Genomic DNA, 19,148 nt, shown 5'->3' on the forward strand with positions numbered 1-19,148 from the left:
CACTCATTGGTGTATATATCAGTTATTTGTCGTCTTCATCACCAACACATTGTGAGTATCCCACTAATATAGAGCATGATTCATGTTGCTTGCACGTTTTGCTTTCACTCTTGTGATTGTTCGCGTAAATACGTACCACATGACAAATGACAAATTGTTTAATCTATTATTATATTCTAAATAACAAATTTAGAGCTCTATTTAAGTAGTATGTATATATCAAAATGTCAACATGCAATAGAACATATTTCTCATTAAAAACATTATTATGTTATATATCATTACAATACATAGTAGATAATCATATAAAAATTATTATCATTAAATTTTATTACAAGAATTGCATTTATTTTTTAATATAAATATATTCACAATCAACTTTTTCTTACTTTTACCCATCAATTTACATATACAATTAACAAAATTCACAGTATAACATATTACATTTGATTCGGTTAATCCTAACATAATATGTAATTTTCATCTCTTCCATAATCGGTATTACGAATATCGTAAGATAAGAAAGTTGCTTGGTCAAGTTTCGTGTACTGATCCTAATCCGTTAAATACTACTGTAGTTTTTTTTCTTCTTTTTATTGGGGTTTGGATTCAATAATGGTATTATTATAGGATGAGGATTCCCTAAAGTTATAACTTTAGAGGTAAAACTGTTAATCTCAACCCTTAAATTAAAATCAAAAATCAAGATTCAAAAATAATCATTAAATCTTGACCTTTGATTTCAATTCAACTTTCGAACTTTACCTAAAATTATTTAAATCTCCATCTATTATTATATCCGTTCAAACACACTTACCGCTCTAGTGCCATTCCTATTTTCTATACGTGACCAACAAATATCTATTTTCATTTATTTTTTTTCATTTATTTTGTTGGTCTAACTTGAGAGGGAATCCCTTCCTTCATTTCAACAGATAGCTTGTCCAATTTTGACTTTTTTTTGTGTGTTTTCCTTCTACTCCGACCACCGTGAATACCTTACCGTGATGGCGGCCACACCTGAAAATGCTACAAATGACATATCTTCTGATTCCGTTCTAGTTAATGATGATGACGAAATCAAATACGGATTCCAACGGCAAGAGATGTTCTCCGAAAATCTCTCTGGATCCGTTCATCCGTACGAACGTCACGTTTTTCTCGTGTATAAGACTTATCAAGACTGGCCTGCTCGCGTTGAATCTTCTGTCTCCGATCCGCTTCCTAAGCGTCTCGCTGGTGCTATTAGGGCTCGTAAGGATGATATGCCTGCTAAGGTACTCTCTCTTTTCCTATATGTATATATATATATATATATATTAACTGCTTGGTTTAGCTTTTTGAAAGTTTTAAGTTCCGATTAGTGATCTGTATATATTTGACTTTTTTAGAGTTTGTTGACTATTTGCGAAGGCGGTGATGTGAGTGGTTTAATTGATGGCGATGTTTTGATTTTTCCTGATATGATTAAGTACAGGTACGTTTTGAGAATTTTAGTCAGCTAGGGTTTATATTTGTATTTTTGTGTATATATATGTGTGTGTGTGTTAGGTTTAGGTTTTGAGGTTTTGCTTGACGGTTATGTATGTATATCTGCGGTATGGTTGTCTTCGTAAATATTGAAAGCGGAATTATGCTTATGTTATTTGCCAATTGTTATGTGAATTTTGTTAGACAAGGTTAACTAGTTGACGATTTTGATTTATTGAAAGCGGAATTAAGCTTATGTTAAACATTTGAAGATTTTGATTTAGTGGAATGTGATGCAAGCTAGGGTTTCAAATTCAGAATATATATATATTGCAAGCTGGTGTTGGATTTGATATAGATATCAGATTTAGTTTGATTGAATTCTATATGTATCTATGACTGGCTGTGTCGGTGAATTTTGAAAGCGAAATGATGTATGTCTTGTCTAATTGTGTTGAGAATTTTACTAAACATGGTTAAGCGGACGAAAATATTGAATTAGTGAAATGTTACATTTTCTGTGGTTCTAAGCTCAGTATATATGTGTTTGTACTTTGTCTAAGCTCATGTTGGATTGGATTATGTTCCAGATTTGTTTGATGGTTCATATGTGTATTTATGACCTGTTATTTTTTCAAATGGAAAGCAAAATTATACTTTAGCTCATATTTAAACTGTCATCAGAATTTTACAGACATGTTTGACCATATGGGAACAAATTCGTGAATTGTAAGGTTCATCAGGGTTCTGATTACAGAATATGTGTTTGCATAAGCTCATGTTAGATTCGGTTTAGAGTTGTCAGGATTTAAATGCAGTTCTATATGTATGTGCAGTCTGTTTTGTCCGTCATTTTCGAAGAATTTTACAGATATGCTTGACCATATGAGAACAAATTCTTGAATTGTAAGGTTTATCAGGGTTCTGATTAAAGAGAGTATGTGTTTGCATAAGCTCATTTTACACTCGGTTTTGAGGTTTCAGATTTTTGAATGCGGTTCTATTTTTATGTGTCGCCTTTTTTGTCCGTCATTTTTGAAGTTAAACCATGCATGATGTTATGTGCAAATTGTTGTGACAATTTCTGTACGTGCCTAGTTTGGTGAAGATTTTAAATAAGTGAAATGTAAGGTTTGCTGGGCCTTTAATTCCGTATAATATGTTTGTAGAAGTTCATGTTGGATTTGATTTATGTTTCGTGACTTGTTTAGCGATTCTGTATGTCTATATTACTTGTTGCTTTCTCAATTTTTAAAGTTGCTTTATATTCTCCTTATCTTCTTCAAATTGTTATGAGATATTCAAAAAACATGCTTAAGTAAATGGAAATTTTGAATCAGTGAAATGTGAAGCTAGGTATCCCTGCTTATGTAGGTTTGTTACACTGATATTTGAGTTAGCATATTATTTGGTATTTGTGTTTAACATTAGTTGATAAGTTCATGCCAGATTGCATTTAGGTTTCATATATTGTTTTACAGTTGTATTTTTTTTTATCTGAAACTTTTTTTTCTTTTAATTTTGAAAGTGAAAGTTCAGTTATGTCATCTACGAGTCATTATAATAATTTTAGTTGATATGTTTAACAAGATGAAGGGTTTGAATAATTGAATCGTAAGTTTTGATAAGGGTTCAGAATTTTGTGTATATGTTATTGTGAAAGTTCATGTTTGCTGATATAAGTTTCAGATCTGGTTTGACGGTTTATATGTACATCTATGACGTGTTACTTTGTCAATTTAAAAGCGGAATTATACTTCAAGCCATGTGAATCTTTATGAGTACTATTTACTTGCTTAATTAGCTGAAATTTTTTGAATAAGTGATACCTGCTGATGTGGTTTTGATTGCTAATACTTCTGTTAGCATATTATTTTTTGTTGACTCCTGAGTTTGAAGTTCGCTGCTGTTTTGCTGTTTTTCTAAGCTGTATACATTTGCATATATGAACAAGTGAAACCGGATTTTTTTGTGCCTGTGAAGCTACAGTATCACCTTGAAGGAACTGCATTATCTTTTTGCTTAAGTTAACTATGGCTAGGCAGTTTTGTGTATAAGATAATAGGTCATTACCATCATGCACCTTGTGTTGTTTTTTATTCGGAAATTCTTAGCTACGTTATTGATTTTTTTTTTTTGTGATTAAAGGGGTTTGGAAGAATCGAACATTGATAGCTTTGTGGAGGAAGTGCTTGTCAATGGTAGACCATGGGATTTTGCAACAGCGGAGGTTGTGACAGGTTCATACGTATTTGTGTGTGCTCATAACAGTCGAGATAAAAGGTGTGGTGTTTGTGGACCAGCTTTAATTGAGAAGTTTAATGAGGAGATAGAAGTGAAGGGACTGAAGGATCAGGTGTTTGTGAGTCCTTGCTCACATATTGGGGGCCACAAGTATGCAGGGAATTTGATAATATACAGTGCAGTTGAAGATGGGAAAGTGTCTGGGCATTGGTAAACCAGTTCATTTACATGTTTTTTATTTTTTACATATCTTGTTTGTTTGCAGCCCTCTGTAAAGTCATTTTTCATATGTTTATGTTCTTGTATTACAGGTATGGTTATGTTACCCCAAATGATGTGCCTGACTTGCTTGAAAAACATATCAAGAAGGGTGAGATCATTGAAAGGATTTGGAGGTAACCTCTTCCCATGTTATCTACTTGGTTCCATTGACTGTTGATTACTATTTTATATATCGGTTAGGGATTTTAGTTTTATAACCAGTCAGCACCCGTTGCAAGCAATTTTATGGGTATTTCTGGTAGTCCATTGTCGTTAAATATTGTTCATATGTTTTTGCCATTTGGTGTTTATATTTTATATCTTTGGCTTATTTTTAAACGATATTATTTGAGTTTAAACCTGTGGCATGATTATTTCATTATAAGTTTATAACCTTGTTTAGGAACATCATCATGAATGAAGCAGAGCAGTAGTCTAAACCATTTGTATTCTACAGTTTGGGCGCTGCCTTTTTATTTATTTCATTTTTCTTTCTCAACACTCAACAGCGGTAAGGTGATGATGATGATAGTGATAATGAACCAGTAATGATGATTTGATGCACTTGCCATCTTAGATAAATTATATATAATACTTCATCTGAACTTGCTAAATGGATCATTCAATGCTGATCTTATGCTAAAGAGCATTGGAGATGCTATTGGGATCATGCTAATGTTGTTCGTTCATTGGATATGCTATTGGGATCCTTAATCCTATAACTGTGTTAATATCTTTACGTTAATTAGGTATGCTATTGGGATCGTTATGCGTAGCTCATGACCTATATGTTATAGTATTAGTAGGGTTTCTAGGTGGAAATTTTAGGAAGATTAATTATTTCGCATGATATATTATTGATATACTAGTTGAAGTTTGATAGTAACAAGAATATAAATAATTTGATAATTGTACCCTGATAATACATCCAGCTGGCTTGTGCTTAAATAGTAAAAGTATAAATGGCAAATTGGGTGGTCTTGGCTGTTCAAGATAGGGTGGTTTACACATGCCCATAACTTCGTATTCCTGTTTAAATGATTTCAAAATTACTATTACTATATGTAATCCTCCAGCAGAGATTTAGCTGGGCTTGGCTTGGCTGTGTGCTGGTTTTTTTAATTCTGTTTTGACCCGTTAGCTGTAAAGAGATAACCCAAATTTATTGATTGTTAAACATTTGGGTCTATATTGGTTTCTCTTACTAGAAGTTCCGCTTAACTCAAGTACATGTCAAAATGGATTTAATTAATTTCAGGGGCGAAATGGGGATTCCTCCTGTTGAAAAAACTGAAAAGGTTGTCAAACAGTCACTTCCAAATGGAAACGATACTAAGGCCAGTGAGACCGATAACATAAGCAGCATCACTGATGAGAAGGAAAATGCTGGAGGCTGCTGTCAAGGTGCTAATGGATTCTCATGCTGCAGAAATGAACGTTCAGAAACAAAAAAGGAGGGAAAGAAGGGGACCTATAAACTGAACTTCTTTACAAGAAAATGGGAGCAACATGAGATTTTTACTGCTGCTGCTGTTGTTGGGGCGGTGGCAACTGTAGCTGTGGCCTATAGCCTGTATAAAAGGTCGTCACGGTGAGTTTTTCTCCCATGGACTACCACTTCTGTGCTACTTGGCTTTTTTGGTGGATGGTATTACGACCCTATAACAGATTTAATATTCTATGTTGCAAATTAAGTGTCAAGATTGTAATCACTACAAAAAACACAAATGAGTTGATCTACTTAGCTCTTCTACGTTTACAAAAATAGTATTCAGTATATTACCCTGTTTGTAAGGGTACTGATTAGCATCAATCTGGTATATTGGTGATCCTATATGCTTGTTTCATTTTGAATTCAGGATACCATGTTACAAGTGATCAATAAATGGTATATGATATTAGATTAAAGGGGTTTTATACAGTGTTGATGAGTATGTTGCGAGATCATTTGATATTGTAATACAAATGATGTGATATCATTTGATTATGTGCTTTGAAATATGCTTTATTATTTTTGAATGACTGCTTATATTGTGGATATATGTGGCTCTATTCTTGGGTGTCATAGATATCTTGATGTTCTGTTTTTCAGTAAATCGTTTAGTAGATGAGAGATATAGTTGGTTTGTAGTTCTTGTTACTGGTAACTAGATATTTTTCGCTCGACCTTGATCTCAAGTTCATGACCATGATTAGATTAGTGTATCCTGCATTTTTTTTCTATCTAAATCTACTTAGGCCTTTGGAAATCTTGAATTGCTTCAGCTAGATTACAGGTGTGTTGGAGCAGAGTTGCAGAAGAACCGGGCCTAGGCTCCCAAAATGTATCGATATCTGGGCATGGCAGTATGCCTTAAACGAACCAGTTCCATTGTACTATATTTACACACAAAATGTTTAAAATCAAAATGAAACGTTCAATATTACTATAAAGAAGACATTCTGAATTGTATATCTAGACTGTCGGGACTAGTGAGTTAAGGACCAATAGCAATTCTCAGCCCTAAACAAAAATGTGTCTTGGTTTGACCTGGTCAGATCTCGTGCTCAGGCCTGTTTGGATATATTTGTATGGTCCCTTGGAAGTTTATAAATTGTAACAATATATAAGGATGTCAGCTACTCGGCTGAACTTGAAGTTGCATCTTGGATTGTTTACTAGGGTCTGCATTGAAAGTGGATTTATACCAAACAATTGTAAACCAGGTAAAGTTTAATAATAGTATATTGAGACATAGATTTGCAGAAGTAGAGTAGTTGCTAAAGCGGCTCGATGTGATAGTGTCAGTTGCCGGCGAAAGCTAAACACGAGACCTGGCTGAATGCTCGGATGTGTATAGTCAGGTAGATATAGAAACCTAGAGTCCGTGAGATAGTGACCAACTGACCATGAGTTGAAAAAAAAATAAAAATCTGAAATCAATACGTGTCTTTGACTTGTCATATAAATTGCTCAAGAATAGCATCGTGATCGTTTTGGCTCAATTTGCTTTTTAAATCTGACAATTTGTTACAGAAGTTACCTACTGGGGTTAAGTTCTTTCCTTGAGGTAATTGTTGACTTGATTCAAATATTCAAGTATAATTGTGTACTTTTAAGTAACTTGTGGTAAGATACAACATAGGTGGATTGGGTTGATTTGCTAATATTCTTTTCTCCTAGTTTACTAGAGGCACCGCTCGAATATGATAACAAAAACGATTTAACGTCATTATGATAGAAAAATGGAAAATAAGAAGTTTGTAGACCTTTAGCAAGTCAGTTTGAACCCTTTCGACCGTTGTTTAGCGTAGAGTTCTTCATACATATTTATTTAACTTGTTAAAATGTCGTCTTGAAATTACTCTTCTAACTATAATCAGCTGGAATTTAATTCCATACATGAAATGGATAATATATATACATCACAAACATTGTGAACTTGTTTTTTCCTACATAAGAAGATTCATCATGTAGTAAGCCTAGCAATCATCTCCTCCATCATTCCAAGCTCCATTTCTCCCATTTCACCTCTATCAATCTCCCCCATTACCTGCTCGAAAACCACATTCTTTGATCTTTCACTTCTACAGTTACCTGAACAATCCCTCAAAAGCCGAAGCAGTGATTTTGCTTTTCCTTTAGCTCGTTTTGTTCCATCAATACTAAGCTCTAGTAATCCAGGAATCGCCCCTTCTCTTAAAATCATCCCCCTGTATTTTTCCTTACCACTCTCGCATATCATTAACAGTATCCCAACTGCATACTCCTTAGACTGCTTTGAACCTTCTTCTATAGTCTCGACAAGTTCCTGAATCCCGACATTGGTCAAACCGATCTCTCTCAGGGCAACATCCGATACAGAAACAATGTTTTCAAGTAAACCCATTGATTTTTCAACTAATTTTGATGATTTTTCAGACTCGTTAATGAGATGGATTAAACAAGATGATGTATATGATAAGAGAGCGGTGGGAATCCACGGTGATAGGTTATGGAGAGTGACTATGATATCGAGGTTTACTTGGGTGTTATTGTTTTTAAGAAGTGTTTCATTTAGAACTTGAATGGCACCCGAGTCTGCCATTGATGGTTTGTTTGCTGAGCATGATGATAAGACCAAAAGTGCTGCTATTGCATGATCCACCAATGGATGGATTTCAGATTGTATGATGTTTAAAAGTAGAGGAATTGCTCCTGACTTTGCAATCCAAATCTTGTTTCTGTAAACGTAACACACTAAGTATTAGTTACAGTAGCAGAGTTGGATAAGCCGAGTCAGAATATACATAAAATCGATCAAGTGTACATACTTAATCATCAAGTGTTTATATATAATGTTGTATGAGAGCACAAGAAATAAGTCAAACCTTTCACTGCCATATGCAAGACTGAGCAGAGCAAAAATTGCAGACTCTACGGATTTTAAATCTCGAGAGGCATGAAGCATGGAGACAATAGGAGGAATGGCTCCATTATCAACCAATCTCTGTCTCTGCTTGTTCGTGAGATGTATAACCGTCTCAGCAGCCACAACCTTGGCTTCATGATCACCGAATAAAAGTGCTTGCACGACCTGAACTTCAGCCATGATTTCGGGTATGTACTTTTTTTTTTTTTTTGTGATATGGTATGCAAATGAAGCAAGTTAATATAGGAGAGTATATATTAGTTACTTGACTTGATGTTGCAAGTAGTCTGATATGCTTTTTTTTTTGTTCCTTTAATGAGTAAATTTGGAAGAGAAGCAAAGGCTACTATTCCCCATGGACCATATGTTAAATTAGGCAACTTTTTCCGGCGACTGTTTAGAGTTGGGGATTGGGATCTTTTTGAAACTTTCTTTATATAGAAGAGACTGCACTAGCTTTCATGTAAATAAATAAACTATCCCATGTGTATAAATTCATCCTCTATTGCCATTTCTATTATTTAAACTTCTATATGAACAAGATTTTACTATTCGCAGCCTAAAACGCAACTGTGTGTGACTTACACTCCATTCTTCGGTTTATTTTTGATCGGATAAGATAAAAAAGGATTGGAAAAGTTTAAGTTTCTCTATTCTTAAATTTTTTTAGATAAGAAAAGAAAGCAAATGATAAGAAAAAGCAAGGGTTTTTTGTTCTAATACTAGTTAATCAAACCCGGGTTCAACCCGAGTTTTTGAACTAAAATCGGTTCTAACCCGAACATTTTCCGTTAATTTATTGGAAAAAAAATCGGATCAATATTAGAAAAAAAAACTTGAAAACTTTAAAATTTTAACAAAAAAATAATAGTTAATGTTGATGGCTATTCATTTATCATTGTATATATATTTTCAAAATTATTTATATGAGAATAGAAAAAGAGATAAGAGTTTGAGATAACTAAAGAAAGTAAATATTGATTTTATAATAAAAGAAAAGCAATATGAAAATAAAAATACAAAAAATATGATGTCATATCTTTTTAAAAATTGTGCTAGCAAAGGATGAGTGCTTGCCATTTCATTCTTTTTTTAAAAATAACTTTTGAAAACAATTTTATTTTATTAATATAAGAGATTTTCTGCCCAAAATAGCCAGCAATGAATGGAAAGTTTTCATTGTTATCTAGAATTACCAATTTACCCCTCAAACTTATATATGAGTTTTAATAAGCATAAAGTTATAAATGTAATTCATATTCTTATCCAATCTTTTCTTATAAAAAATTCTCGAGAATGTAGTGTTAAGGTTAACCATAGCCTTTATGATTTAGAAAACTACATAAAGTTTTATAAAAGAATATGAGAAATTATCATAAATCGTCCATGTGGTTTGCTCGATTCGCATTTTCGTCCATGTACTTTTTTTTATCACTAAGTGTCCCCGGTTTTTCTATTTCATTGCCAGACGTCCCTGCCACTAACAATCGTTAGTTTTCATCCGTTAAACCCCTCATGTGCACTGCACATGAGGGCATTTTCGTCCAATTTGTAACTGTAGGGACTATATATGATAACACATCTTTGAGGGACTATTTGCAATAAAAGACAAAAACTCATCATCTTCCTCCCTCTCTCACTCCTACCACCAGCCAAACTTCCAGCCAGCCTCACAGCTTCCTGCCGTCGCTATTTTTCACCATAAAAAACTACAAACATCATCCCCAACAACAATTAGGGTTTCATCTTTAATCACAACCACAGAACCGTTGTCGCTGCTGCTGCTCCGCCACTCTATCGCCGCTGTTGTTTCATCTTTAACTGACCATGCTCGATTATTATGTTTTTTTCTTCAGTTTCGGTTCAAAACCGCCATAGGCTACCACTTTTTACCACCTTTTATTATCACCGTGAACCATCACTGTTTTGTCAATGTTTTTGGGACTAAAATGGTCGACGTTTGTCAATGTTTTTGTAACCATAGTGGGGTGGTGGTTCTCGGTTTCCGGTGAACATTTTTAATCCAATGTGTTTATTACAAATAGTCCATGTAGTTACAAACTTGACGATAATACCCTCATGTGCATTGCACATTAGAGGTTTAACGGGGCAAACTAACGGCTGTTAGTGTTAGGGACGATTGACAATAAAAATGAAAAGTACCTACTTAGTGATAAAAAAAAAGTACAGGGACAAAATTGCGAATCGAGCAAATCACAGGGACGATTTGTGACAATTTCTCAAAGAAGAGAAATTGTTTTGATAACATTGTTTTCCAAATGTACTTATTTTTGTACCATTTGGCTAACAAAATGTTTCAATTCTTGTTACCTTGCTTGTAAAATGGGTTAACTAACAGATTTCCACAACTTGTGTTAAATTTTTTATCCATTTTTTTTACAGTGTTATGAAATTAGATTATTATAACAAAGTTGTAATTTGTACAGAGCTATTTTGTAACATAACACGAGGGTAACTTTTTCATTAAAAAAAAGTGCCATATATATGTTTTTTTCCCGATATTCTGGATGTTGACCATAAACTCTTATGGGTATTTGGAGAGAAAACTCCAAACTTGTCATCCCTGATGGTCGAACTCAAGATCTTGAGTTGGTTTTAGGGTTACACACAATTTGGTTATGTTTTTTATAATTACAATTGGCCTTTTTATTTCAATTGTAGATCACAAAATGGTCTGTTTTTAAACTGCAATCTAAATAGTTTTCATTATTACTTTGTTTCTTTATTTTTTTTGGTTTTCTCTAAGATCAAATCATAGTATCACACTGCCTATTTCATTTTATTGGCATCTGATCCTATGAATTGTACATGTATTAATATATTGATAATTAAAGATAGGGCTAATTGGTTTTAAAGGTCCTGAACTTGTCATTTTTTCTTATTTAAGGGTCAACGTCAAATTTCGTATAACGTAGGGAACAACGTGACGATTCTCATATATCATAAGGACCAAAAACCAGTCTGGTATTTGAAGTTCGGTTTTGTGTGTGTTTTGACCCATTTAACTCAAGCGAATATGGACAGGAGAAGTGCGTTGACTGATGACTTATTCCAACTAGTGTTTTTCACATCAGCAAAAATGAGTAACACCAACAACAACTTAAATTCATTCATTCATTCGATCTTAATTTTTATTTTTATAACATATAAGCATCACAAAATTCCTTCATCAAAATTCAATTGGCAACACAAATTCATCCATTGAATTCTATTCAACAAAAACACACCCTTGTATATATTTAATCTCAAATCTACCTTTTTTACCAACACATAAACATCAATTTGAAATTAATAAACAAGAAATTTGAAAAAGATTAAATAATATACATCAATTTTGGTTTTTATCAAGAACAAAAAATCAACAACGTAAATACAAAATTTCACTAGTTGATTTATTAAAACCAAACATTTATACATATATATACATATTCCTATATATATATATATATAGAAGTAGTTATACAACATATTAGAATATACAATCCATACATATGGCGGAATGAATATCCAACGGTGGGTCCGATGAAAAGTGTGTGTGTGAGATCTGGGCACCAATTCACCACCATCACCAACATATGTCCCACCCATACCACAACGGTCACAAAATTTTGGTCACCCCATCACCGCCTCCATCAAGATCCGGTCACCCTATCATCATCACCACCACCACAAAAATCCGGTTTCCCATCACCACTGACATCGATATTCGGGAGTGAATGTATGTGTGTATTTCATATAATACACATACACATCTATAGGATATACATACATATATTTATGTATGTACGAGTATATGTTTACAGAGAAAGAGAGGGGGAGAGAGAGCAATGGGTGAAGTTGTTGAATGTGATATAAAAATTCTTTTCCCATTATAATTGTAATAGTGCAGTGTAAATGGCAAACTATTATTAAAATGGCAAGTCCACATATAAACCACCTTACGTGGCAAAGAAAAACCACCCGGTATTTTTAGATCCCCATTTAGACGGGGTGACTCATGATCTTACCTACGTTATACGAAGTTTTACGTTGACCCCTTTAATAAGAAAAAGTGACAAATTCATGATCCTTAAAACCAATTAGCCCTTAAAGATACGACTAAATAGGGTATTTGAAGTTTTTAACTTTGATGTATGAGATTGAACCGTGACATCTCTCTTACTATAGGTCGCCTAACATTAAAGATCATGAAATGAACTCAAAAGGAAATAGGAATATGTCCAGTTAGCTAATGTTTTAATGGATGAAAAGAGTATACACTTATCAAACCAATATCACAGCTTAAATGATGTGCCACTAGATACAAATTAACTCTATATATAAATTTTTGGAGGGCACATGCATATCTATCTAAACCTTCATTCCCGGTGTGATCTCTGACCAATTTACTTGGCTCATAAATCCAAGATTTACCCTTTGTTTTTTCAACTTAATTTTTAGTGGAACATGCATTGCTTCTTTGCTTACTCTAATTTTATCTATTTATCTATTTATGACTTTACATATATATGTTGCTATACCAGTAGTATACCAGCATTTGGTATTAGCAAATACCGCTTGCTATATATACTATATGGTTTCATATTTTCATATCGCTTTGTATCACTTAATAATCCTTGAAAGTTAGATTATGACACTTGTTAAAATCAAATGATAGAATTAAAAAACAATGAATGAATTACAAATTTACAAAAGTCATGGTTGTTGGGAAAACTATTAAGTGGCCGATATATTATTTCTCTATGATACATATACAATATGTTTTAATACTGATTCTTAAAAAACATTTAGGTTGGGCAAAACCTTTAATTAATACGAGTACTATGCATGCACGCAGGTGTCATTTAATCAGATATTATAAACTAATCTATACAGTTATATACGAACTATTCATTCCATGTTGAGATGTCCTAATTGGAAATGACCTTTTTTTATCTTTGATGATTTAATTTTTCCTCTAAACCCTTATTTTATCGATTTACACCTTAAACTCCTATCTTTTAGAATATCTACACTGACATTTACATTAACCTAAATCACTCAACCCAGCAACCACCACCAATCGTCGCAGCCATCACAACAAGCCACTGCCACCAACAAACTGTCATCATTATTACCGCCACCGCATGACGTGAGTATCATACTAGTTAAAATAAATAGGGATAGAATAGTGAAGTTATGGCCCTCCTCGTCAAATGTCCTAACTTTACTTTTGTTTCCACTTCCTATCAAAACTTTGAGTTTTGTATTTTCAATCTCAATGGCATATAATTGTATTGAGTAACAAGATAAAGGTTTATTTGAAAACTAAAACTTCTGTGAAAAAACTGGTCAAAACACACTCTGATCTGCATCCAACATAATGTGTCTTTATTGTGTAATCTAAAAACACATTGTGTTAAGTTTTAAATCACAGCGTGTATTTGATAGCGCGTGAAAAATCAGAAAATTGTTCAAACATACTCTGATAGAACTTAATACAATGTGCTTTCTAAAAAAAAAACTAAAAACACATTGTGTTAAATTCAGATCATAGTGTGTTTTGGACAGTTTTCTAATTTTCACAAAAAATTTAATTTTCAAAAGATCACAAGCCGAGGTTGAGTATCTTCCTTTGCAAACTATTGTATTCTTTTATTTCAGTTTTATAGTCATGTAAAACCGCAACAAGGCGGAAACATGAGGGTTACACAATAAGCACCGCACGACATGGAAATTACAGATGATGATGATGATGATGATGATGATGATGATGATGATGATGAGAATCCTTACAAATCACATGCATTCGTCAGATTTGGATCCAGAATGGTTCCTAGATCTCCTGTGGTAACTCAAGAAAGAAGAAGAGTGAGGGAGACCGATGAAGATTGGATGCCAGAGCAGTCGTTGCTTAAAAGAAATAGACTTGTCAGGGCACAAGAGACTTCTGTTGCTGCTGGTGGCTCACAAAGAGTGCCAGTTATTGTTCCTCAGACTACACAACCACAACCATAGTCACAAACAAGTGAAGAAACCAATCCTGGTGATTCGCAGAGATAGATGAATAAAATGAGAGGTTTAATCACTCATTTGACTAATGATTTGAACACGTTTCTTGAGGACAAGTTGGGTAAGGCCAAGGTGGCAGTGTCCAAGATGTATAATAAGTTTTTGGCTCTAGATGAGAGGGTTGTCAAGATAGCAGATGCATTGAAAAAAGGAGTCAAGATCTCCGAAGAGAATTTGCATGAGCTCATCGACAACTACTTAAAGTTGAGAGCTGAGAAAGATAGCTCAGGTTGTAAGGGTGATGCTGCCAGAGCTACTCAAGAGCTAGGAGTATTATGTCCCAGATGTGTAACAGTATACCAAAGTATAAAGAACACAGACAGTTGTAGAAGGGGGTGAATACAACTTTTGTTTTCCCTTAACTTTTGAAAATTAGTTTTAGCGACTCAAATATTAATATAAGCAATGTAGATAATATGAATCAATAAAACAGTAAAGCAGTAAATAAACATTCTTTAACACAGATTGTGGTTTTCAAAAGTAATCATTTATTAAGATAAAATCTGTACAAAGAATTACAGGGTTGTTGCGGAATAAAGATAACCTACAAATATCTAAACAACCCTTTGAAATGACAAACAACAATCAGAAAAGTTCTCGCTTAAAAGAAGCAGCCCAAGCTGACCTCTCACAGACTAAGCTGTGTGTAAGAGCAGAGAAAGCTTTGTGTGAAGAATGATTCAAAGGAATGTCACACATATGCATACAAGGAATGTGGCTTTTATAGACGAAAACCATTCTTCTCTTGGTATCCAATTAAGACACATATTTTTCTTCTGTTGGACGATCAAAGGAATATTGTATCGTGCTTTCATCGTACTTGTGGTCCCCAAAACCTGTAGCACGTCATTTTGATCCTCCGATAAGAATATGGACACACATATGTATTTCTGTCACCAACCTAGATTCCAGGAACCTTCCTGGTCACGTCATTTGTCCTTATCAACAAATCTAGGTTGTTATCTTCATTTGATTGTCAGACACAGATTGCTCGTTTGTCAAGAGCAAATATGTCTAAGTGTTTCCAAGCTGACTACTAATCCCAAGCTACCTTTCACTCACAACTTGATCTTCTATCTTCAATCCTCCTTTTCGACTTGGATTGAATGCTATAACCATTTGATGCAGCTTGAACAACACTTGCTTCCATAAGATAAACAATTACAAAGTATGAAGCATGATCTGGGTCAGTTACAGATAGCAAGTTGTGTCAGTTTAGTCTGACCCAGATCAGATTACAAGAACCAAAAGATTTCTAAGTGTTTATACATCAGATTTGTCATCATTAAATTTACAAATAACATTGGGACTCAACAAGGAGGTAGTTCTATTACGAGAACAGAAACTCATGGAGAATCTAGCAAGGCTGTTGTTGCTAGCAAGGCAACCTCAGAAGCTCCCAGACTCAAGAACTGATTGTCACAGAGATGAACGTGGTAGTTGAGTATAATGCACCTCAAACCAAATTCCTTACAAAAGATGTTGACATTGATCGATTAGACAAGGGTAAGGGTTTGGTAGGGCAATCTGTTGATGTTGCTCCTGATACTGAAATTGCTAGTGCTCAGGGTAGTGAGTCTACCGAAACCAGCTCTACTACAAATACTTCTACTGAGTCAAATTTGAACCATTCAGTTGTTCATAGACTGGAGAAGAGATTTGGTTATGATCCACAAGCTCATATGAGAGCTAGGGCAGAGATCGCGGATTATTATTATGATCCAAGATCTTTGAGGGATCAAGAGAAGAGGCGGTTAGGTATACTCATACTCCTTCAGAGTCAGAGTCAGAAGAAGCAGAAGAAGTAGATTAATGACAAAGACAAGATGAAGACATAACTTGTAAACGTCTAGAAGCTATTGCCAAGGGGGAGCACGTCTATGTCAATAGCAGTCTAGATTGTTTGGGCTTGTATTGTAATATGTCTTTGTAATGTGATTGTCATTAATGAACTTTGTATTATGCATAGAATACTAGATTAAGTTGAAGTATTAAATGTCTAATAAATCTGCTTAAGTATGAATTGCGACCTCGCAATTCATAAAGGAAATGCGACCTCGTAATTGTAGGGTCAATTACGAGGAAGGACACAGATTACGACCTCGTAATAGTGTCGAGCTGGGTCTGAAATGCGAGGTCGACTCGCTGAAGCCCATGTCGCACGATTCCTATAAATGCATAATCCTGACAGAGATTAGGGTAGAACATTTGTCGAAATATCAAGCATATTTGCAGGTTATAGTCGTCAAATATTGTTCTGCTATCCTAGAGAAGATCTACGAGGCAGCAAATTATCTGAAGGCTTGTTGTGAATCACCAAGTTATAGTGAGAGATTCCGCACCTAAAGATAATTGTATCAAACTATTAACGATCCGGTTGAAGGGGACTTACATTATGTATATACAATATATATATATATATATAGAGAGAGAGAGAGAGAGGTTGGATATTGTAAAACAATTATTAAGGTAAAACATATAAGACAAAATTTTGACCCTTAGATCATGGTTAAATTGATGCACGATGTTTTTCATGATGAACAGTTATTTGTAGTGAAAAAAACCTATTGTTTTATTTGTTTTTACTTTAATACTTATTTTATTTTACTTAAAACCTATATATATATATGTTGTAGCATATATATGTACATATATATGTTGTAGTATATATGTGTACATGCATGTATATGTTCTATATAGAGATATAAGTTATGTATTGATTCCATAGTTTTTGGATTCTTGAAGTTTCGTGTGTGATGTTAATTTGTAGTTAGGAATGAGTGGCATATATATGTATATGTATGCATATGTTTTGTATAGAGATCTATGTTTTTGTATTGATTCCATAGTTTTTGGTTTCTTGAAGTTTATATTTTTGAATATTCGTGAATCCCTTTATTCCATGCTTATTTTCCTTCATTGTGTGTCAGTTAATCGTATATATGCTGCTTTTCCAAAGCTAAGTTTACTTGAAATTTTATTTTTTTTAAAAACGAAGTTGAATATGTTACTTGGCTACTCGATGATGAACTAGGTGTTTGCATTGGTTTTTGTTACTTAGCTAGGTGAAATCTTAATGACACTAAGCAATACAATGCTTTTCAACGTTGAGGGAAAGTAAAATGGTCGTATGTTTTAGTAGGTTTGCGATAGGTTTATGTCGATCTGTATATGATGCGTGAGCATTACTTAATGCGTGAGCATTACTTAATCATACGAACCATTTTATTGCAAGTACCTGTTTTTCTTAACTTGGAAGGTACCAACAGAAAACATTTCATTGTTGGTTTGTGAATTCAAAAAAAGTAGGGCTCTAAAGCTTGAGGTGGTCATCCTAAAGGATCTCTATTTCAATTGAAGTAACTGATAAATAATGATAGTCTTGTACTCCATGAGGTTTATTTAGGGTTTATCTTTTGCTTAAAGTAATCACCTATATTCAACGCAGATGGCTGAGGCTTCACGTTCTACAAGTTGGCCTGATTCAATCTGGACGTCAAACCCTTCACGTTCTACAAGTTGGCGTACAAGTTGAGGCTAATGGAAGACCAACACCCCGTTACCAGGTTAATAGGCTAGAAAACCACATGCTGGTTTATTTAGACTATTTTACTAGCAGGATATTAGCTATCTGGGCGACAATCCGCAGTGATGATATGTATCAAATTGCATATCATACCCCAGATGGAACATGGTGGGAGGTTAGAGGTTATCCACAATACAGAACACGCCACAGACTCATCCGCGGGTCACGTATGTTAGATTTTCCATATAAGTACCATGATCTTGAAACATGAGCCTAAGCTTTGATCTGTCGAGGGAGAGTTGTGTCTACTTAAGAGACCATCCCCCATCCACAAACTTAATTAGAATGAGTTTCAATTCAATGCCCTCGTACTAATTGTCATTGAATATGCAAGGTTCACTTGGTTATCTTACAAGATGTCACATCTTGCAATGAATCCTAACAACAATGTGGTGCTTGATACTACACTAATCAGGATGGTAAAAGGATGGAAGCCTATTTCTATAAATGCCAAGCGGGCCAGAAACCAAAATACCTTCCCAAAGAACGAAGAGGAATGGGAAAGCTTAGTCAACGAAGATGTAGTGCCCCTTGTGTTGCCGAGTGATAATGATAACGTGCTTCTAAGTAGCCGGTTATGTGTCAATATGATCTCTTTGACTGTTGATTAGTCTGAGAAGAAAAGGCATGGACTAAAGAATTTGCTACCTAGTTTTGTAGCTACGTTATGAACTATTCTCCTTATAACCTTTAATCTTATTATCATTCGTTAAGATGTAATCCTTAAACTTTAATTAGTATTTTTCAATACCACTTTTGTTATGGAACATGGTGAGAGGTCAGAGATTATCCACATGACAGAACACACCACAGACTCATTTGCGGGTCACGTATGTTAGATTTCCCTATAGGTACCATGATCTTGATAACATGAGCCTAAGCTTTAAACCTCGCAGATTCAATGACAATTTGTACAAGGGCATTGAAGTGAAACTGGGTTTTAATTATGTTTCTAGATGGGGGATGGTCTATTAAGCAGACACATCTCTCTCTCAACACAAGCTTAGGCTCATGCTTTCAAGATCATGGAACTTATAAGGGAAATATAACATACGTGACTCGCGAATGATCTATGACGTGTTCTGTCATGTGGATAACCTCTCACATCCTACCATGTTCCATAA

The 19,148-nt window shown here is 34.3% G+C and overlaps 2 protein-coding genes across 2 annotated transcripts; one reads left to right on the plus strand and one right to left on the minus strand.

The window, feature by feature from the left end:
* Positions 1-884: 884 nt before the first annotated feature.
* Positions 885-5,883, plus strand: LOC122599461 (altered inheritance of mitochondria protein 32-like). The gene is made up of 5 exons (XM_043771977.1): positions 885-1,277; positions 1,392-1,477; positions 3,619-3,924; positions 4,026-4,109; positions 5,234-5,883. Exons 1-5 carry the CDS (start codon positions 1,008-1,010, stop codon positions 5,568-5,570), a joined length of 1,083 nt encoding a protein of 360 aa, XP_043627912.1. The 5' UTR covers positions 885-1,007; the 3' UTR covers positions 5,571-5,883.
* Positions 5,884-7,165: 1,282 nt separating this feature from the next.
* LOC122600512 (U-box domain-containing protein 3-like) lies at positions 7,166-9,108 on the minus strand. The gene is made up of 2 exons (XM_043773241.1): positions 8,326-9,108; positions 7,166-8,178 (listed from the first exon to the last, which is right to left on the minus strand). Exons 1-2 carry the CDS (start codon positions 8,544-8,546, stop codon positions 7,425-7,427), a joined length of 975 nt encoding a protein of 324 aa, XP_043629176.1. The 5' UTR covers positions 8,547-9,108; the 3' UTR covers positions 7,166-7,424.
* Between the last annotated feature and the right edge of the window lie 10,040 nt (positions 9,109-19,148).

Source organism: Erigeron canadensis, chromosome 5 (genome assembly GCF_010389155.1).
Source record: "Erigeron canadensis isolate Cc75 chromosome 5, C_canadensis_v1, whole genome shotgun sequence".
NCBI lineage: Eukaryota > Viridiplantae > Streptophyta > Magnoliopsida > Asterales > Asteraceae > Erigeron > Erigeron canadensis.

What these genes read in the sequence shown, in the direction of transcription:
- LOC122599461 (XM_043771977.1), top strand. Translation starts at nt 1,008, where the DNA reads ATGGCGGCCACACCTGAAAATGCTACAAATGACATATCTTCTGATTCC. An exon ending in GGGAAAGTGTCTGGGCATTG is followed by an intron (nt 3,925 to 4,025) that starts GTAAACCAGTTC and finishes CTTGTATTACAG; the next exon opens with GTATGGTTATGTTACCCCAA. An exon ending in ATCATTGAAAGGATTTGGAG is followed by an intron (nt 4,110 to 5,233) that starts GTAACCTCTTCC and finishes AATTAATTTCAG; the next exon opens with GGGCGAAATGGGGATTCCTC.
- LOC122600512 (XM_043773241.1), bottom strand. Translation starts at nt 8,546, where the DNA reads ATGGCTGAAGTTCAGGTCGTGCAAGCACTTTTATTCGGTGATCATGAA. An exon ending in CTTGCATATGGCAGTGAAAG is followed by an intron (nt 8,179 to 8,325) that starts GTTTGACTTATT and finishes TTACGTTTACAG; the next exon opens with AAACAAGATTTGGATTGCAA.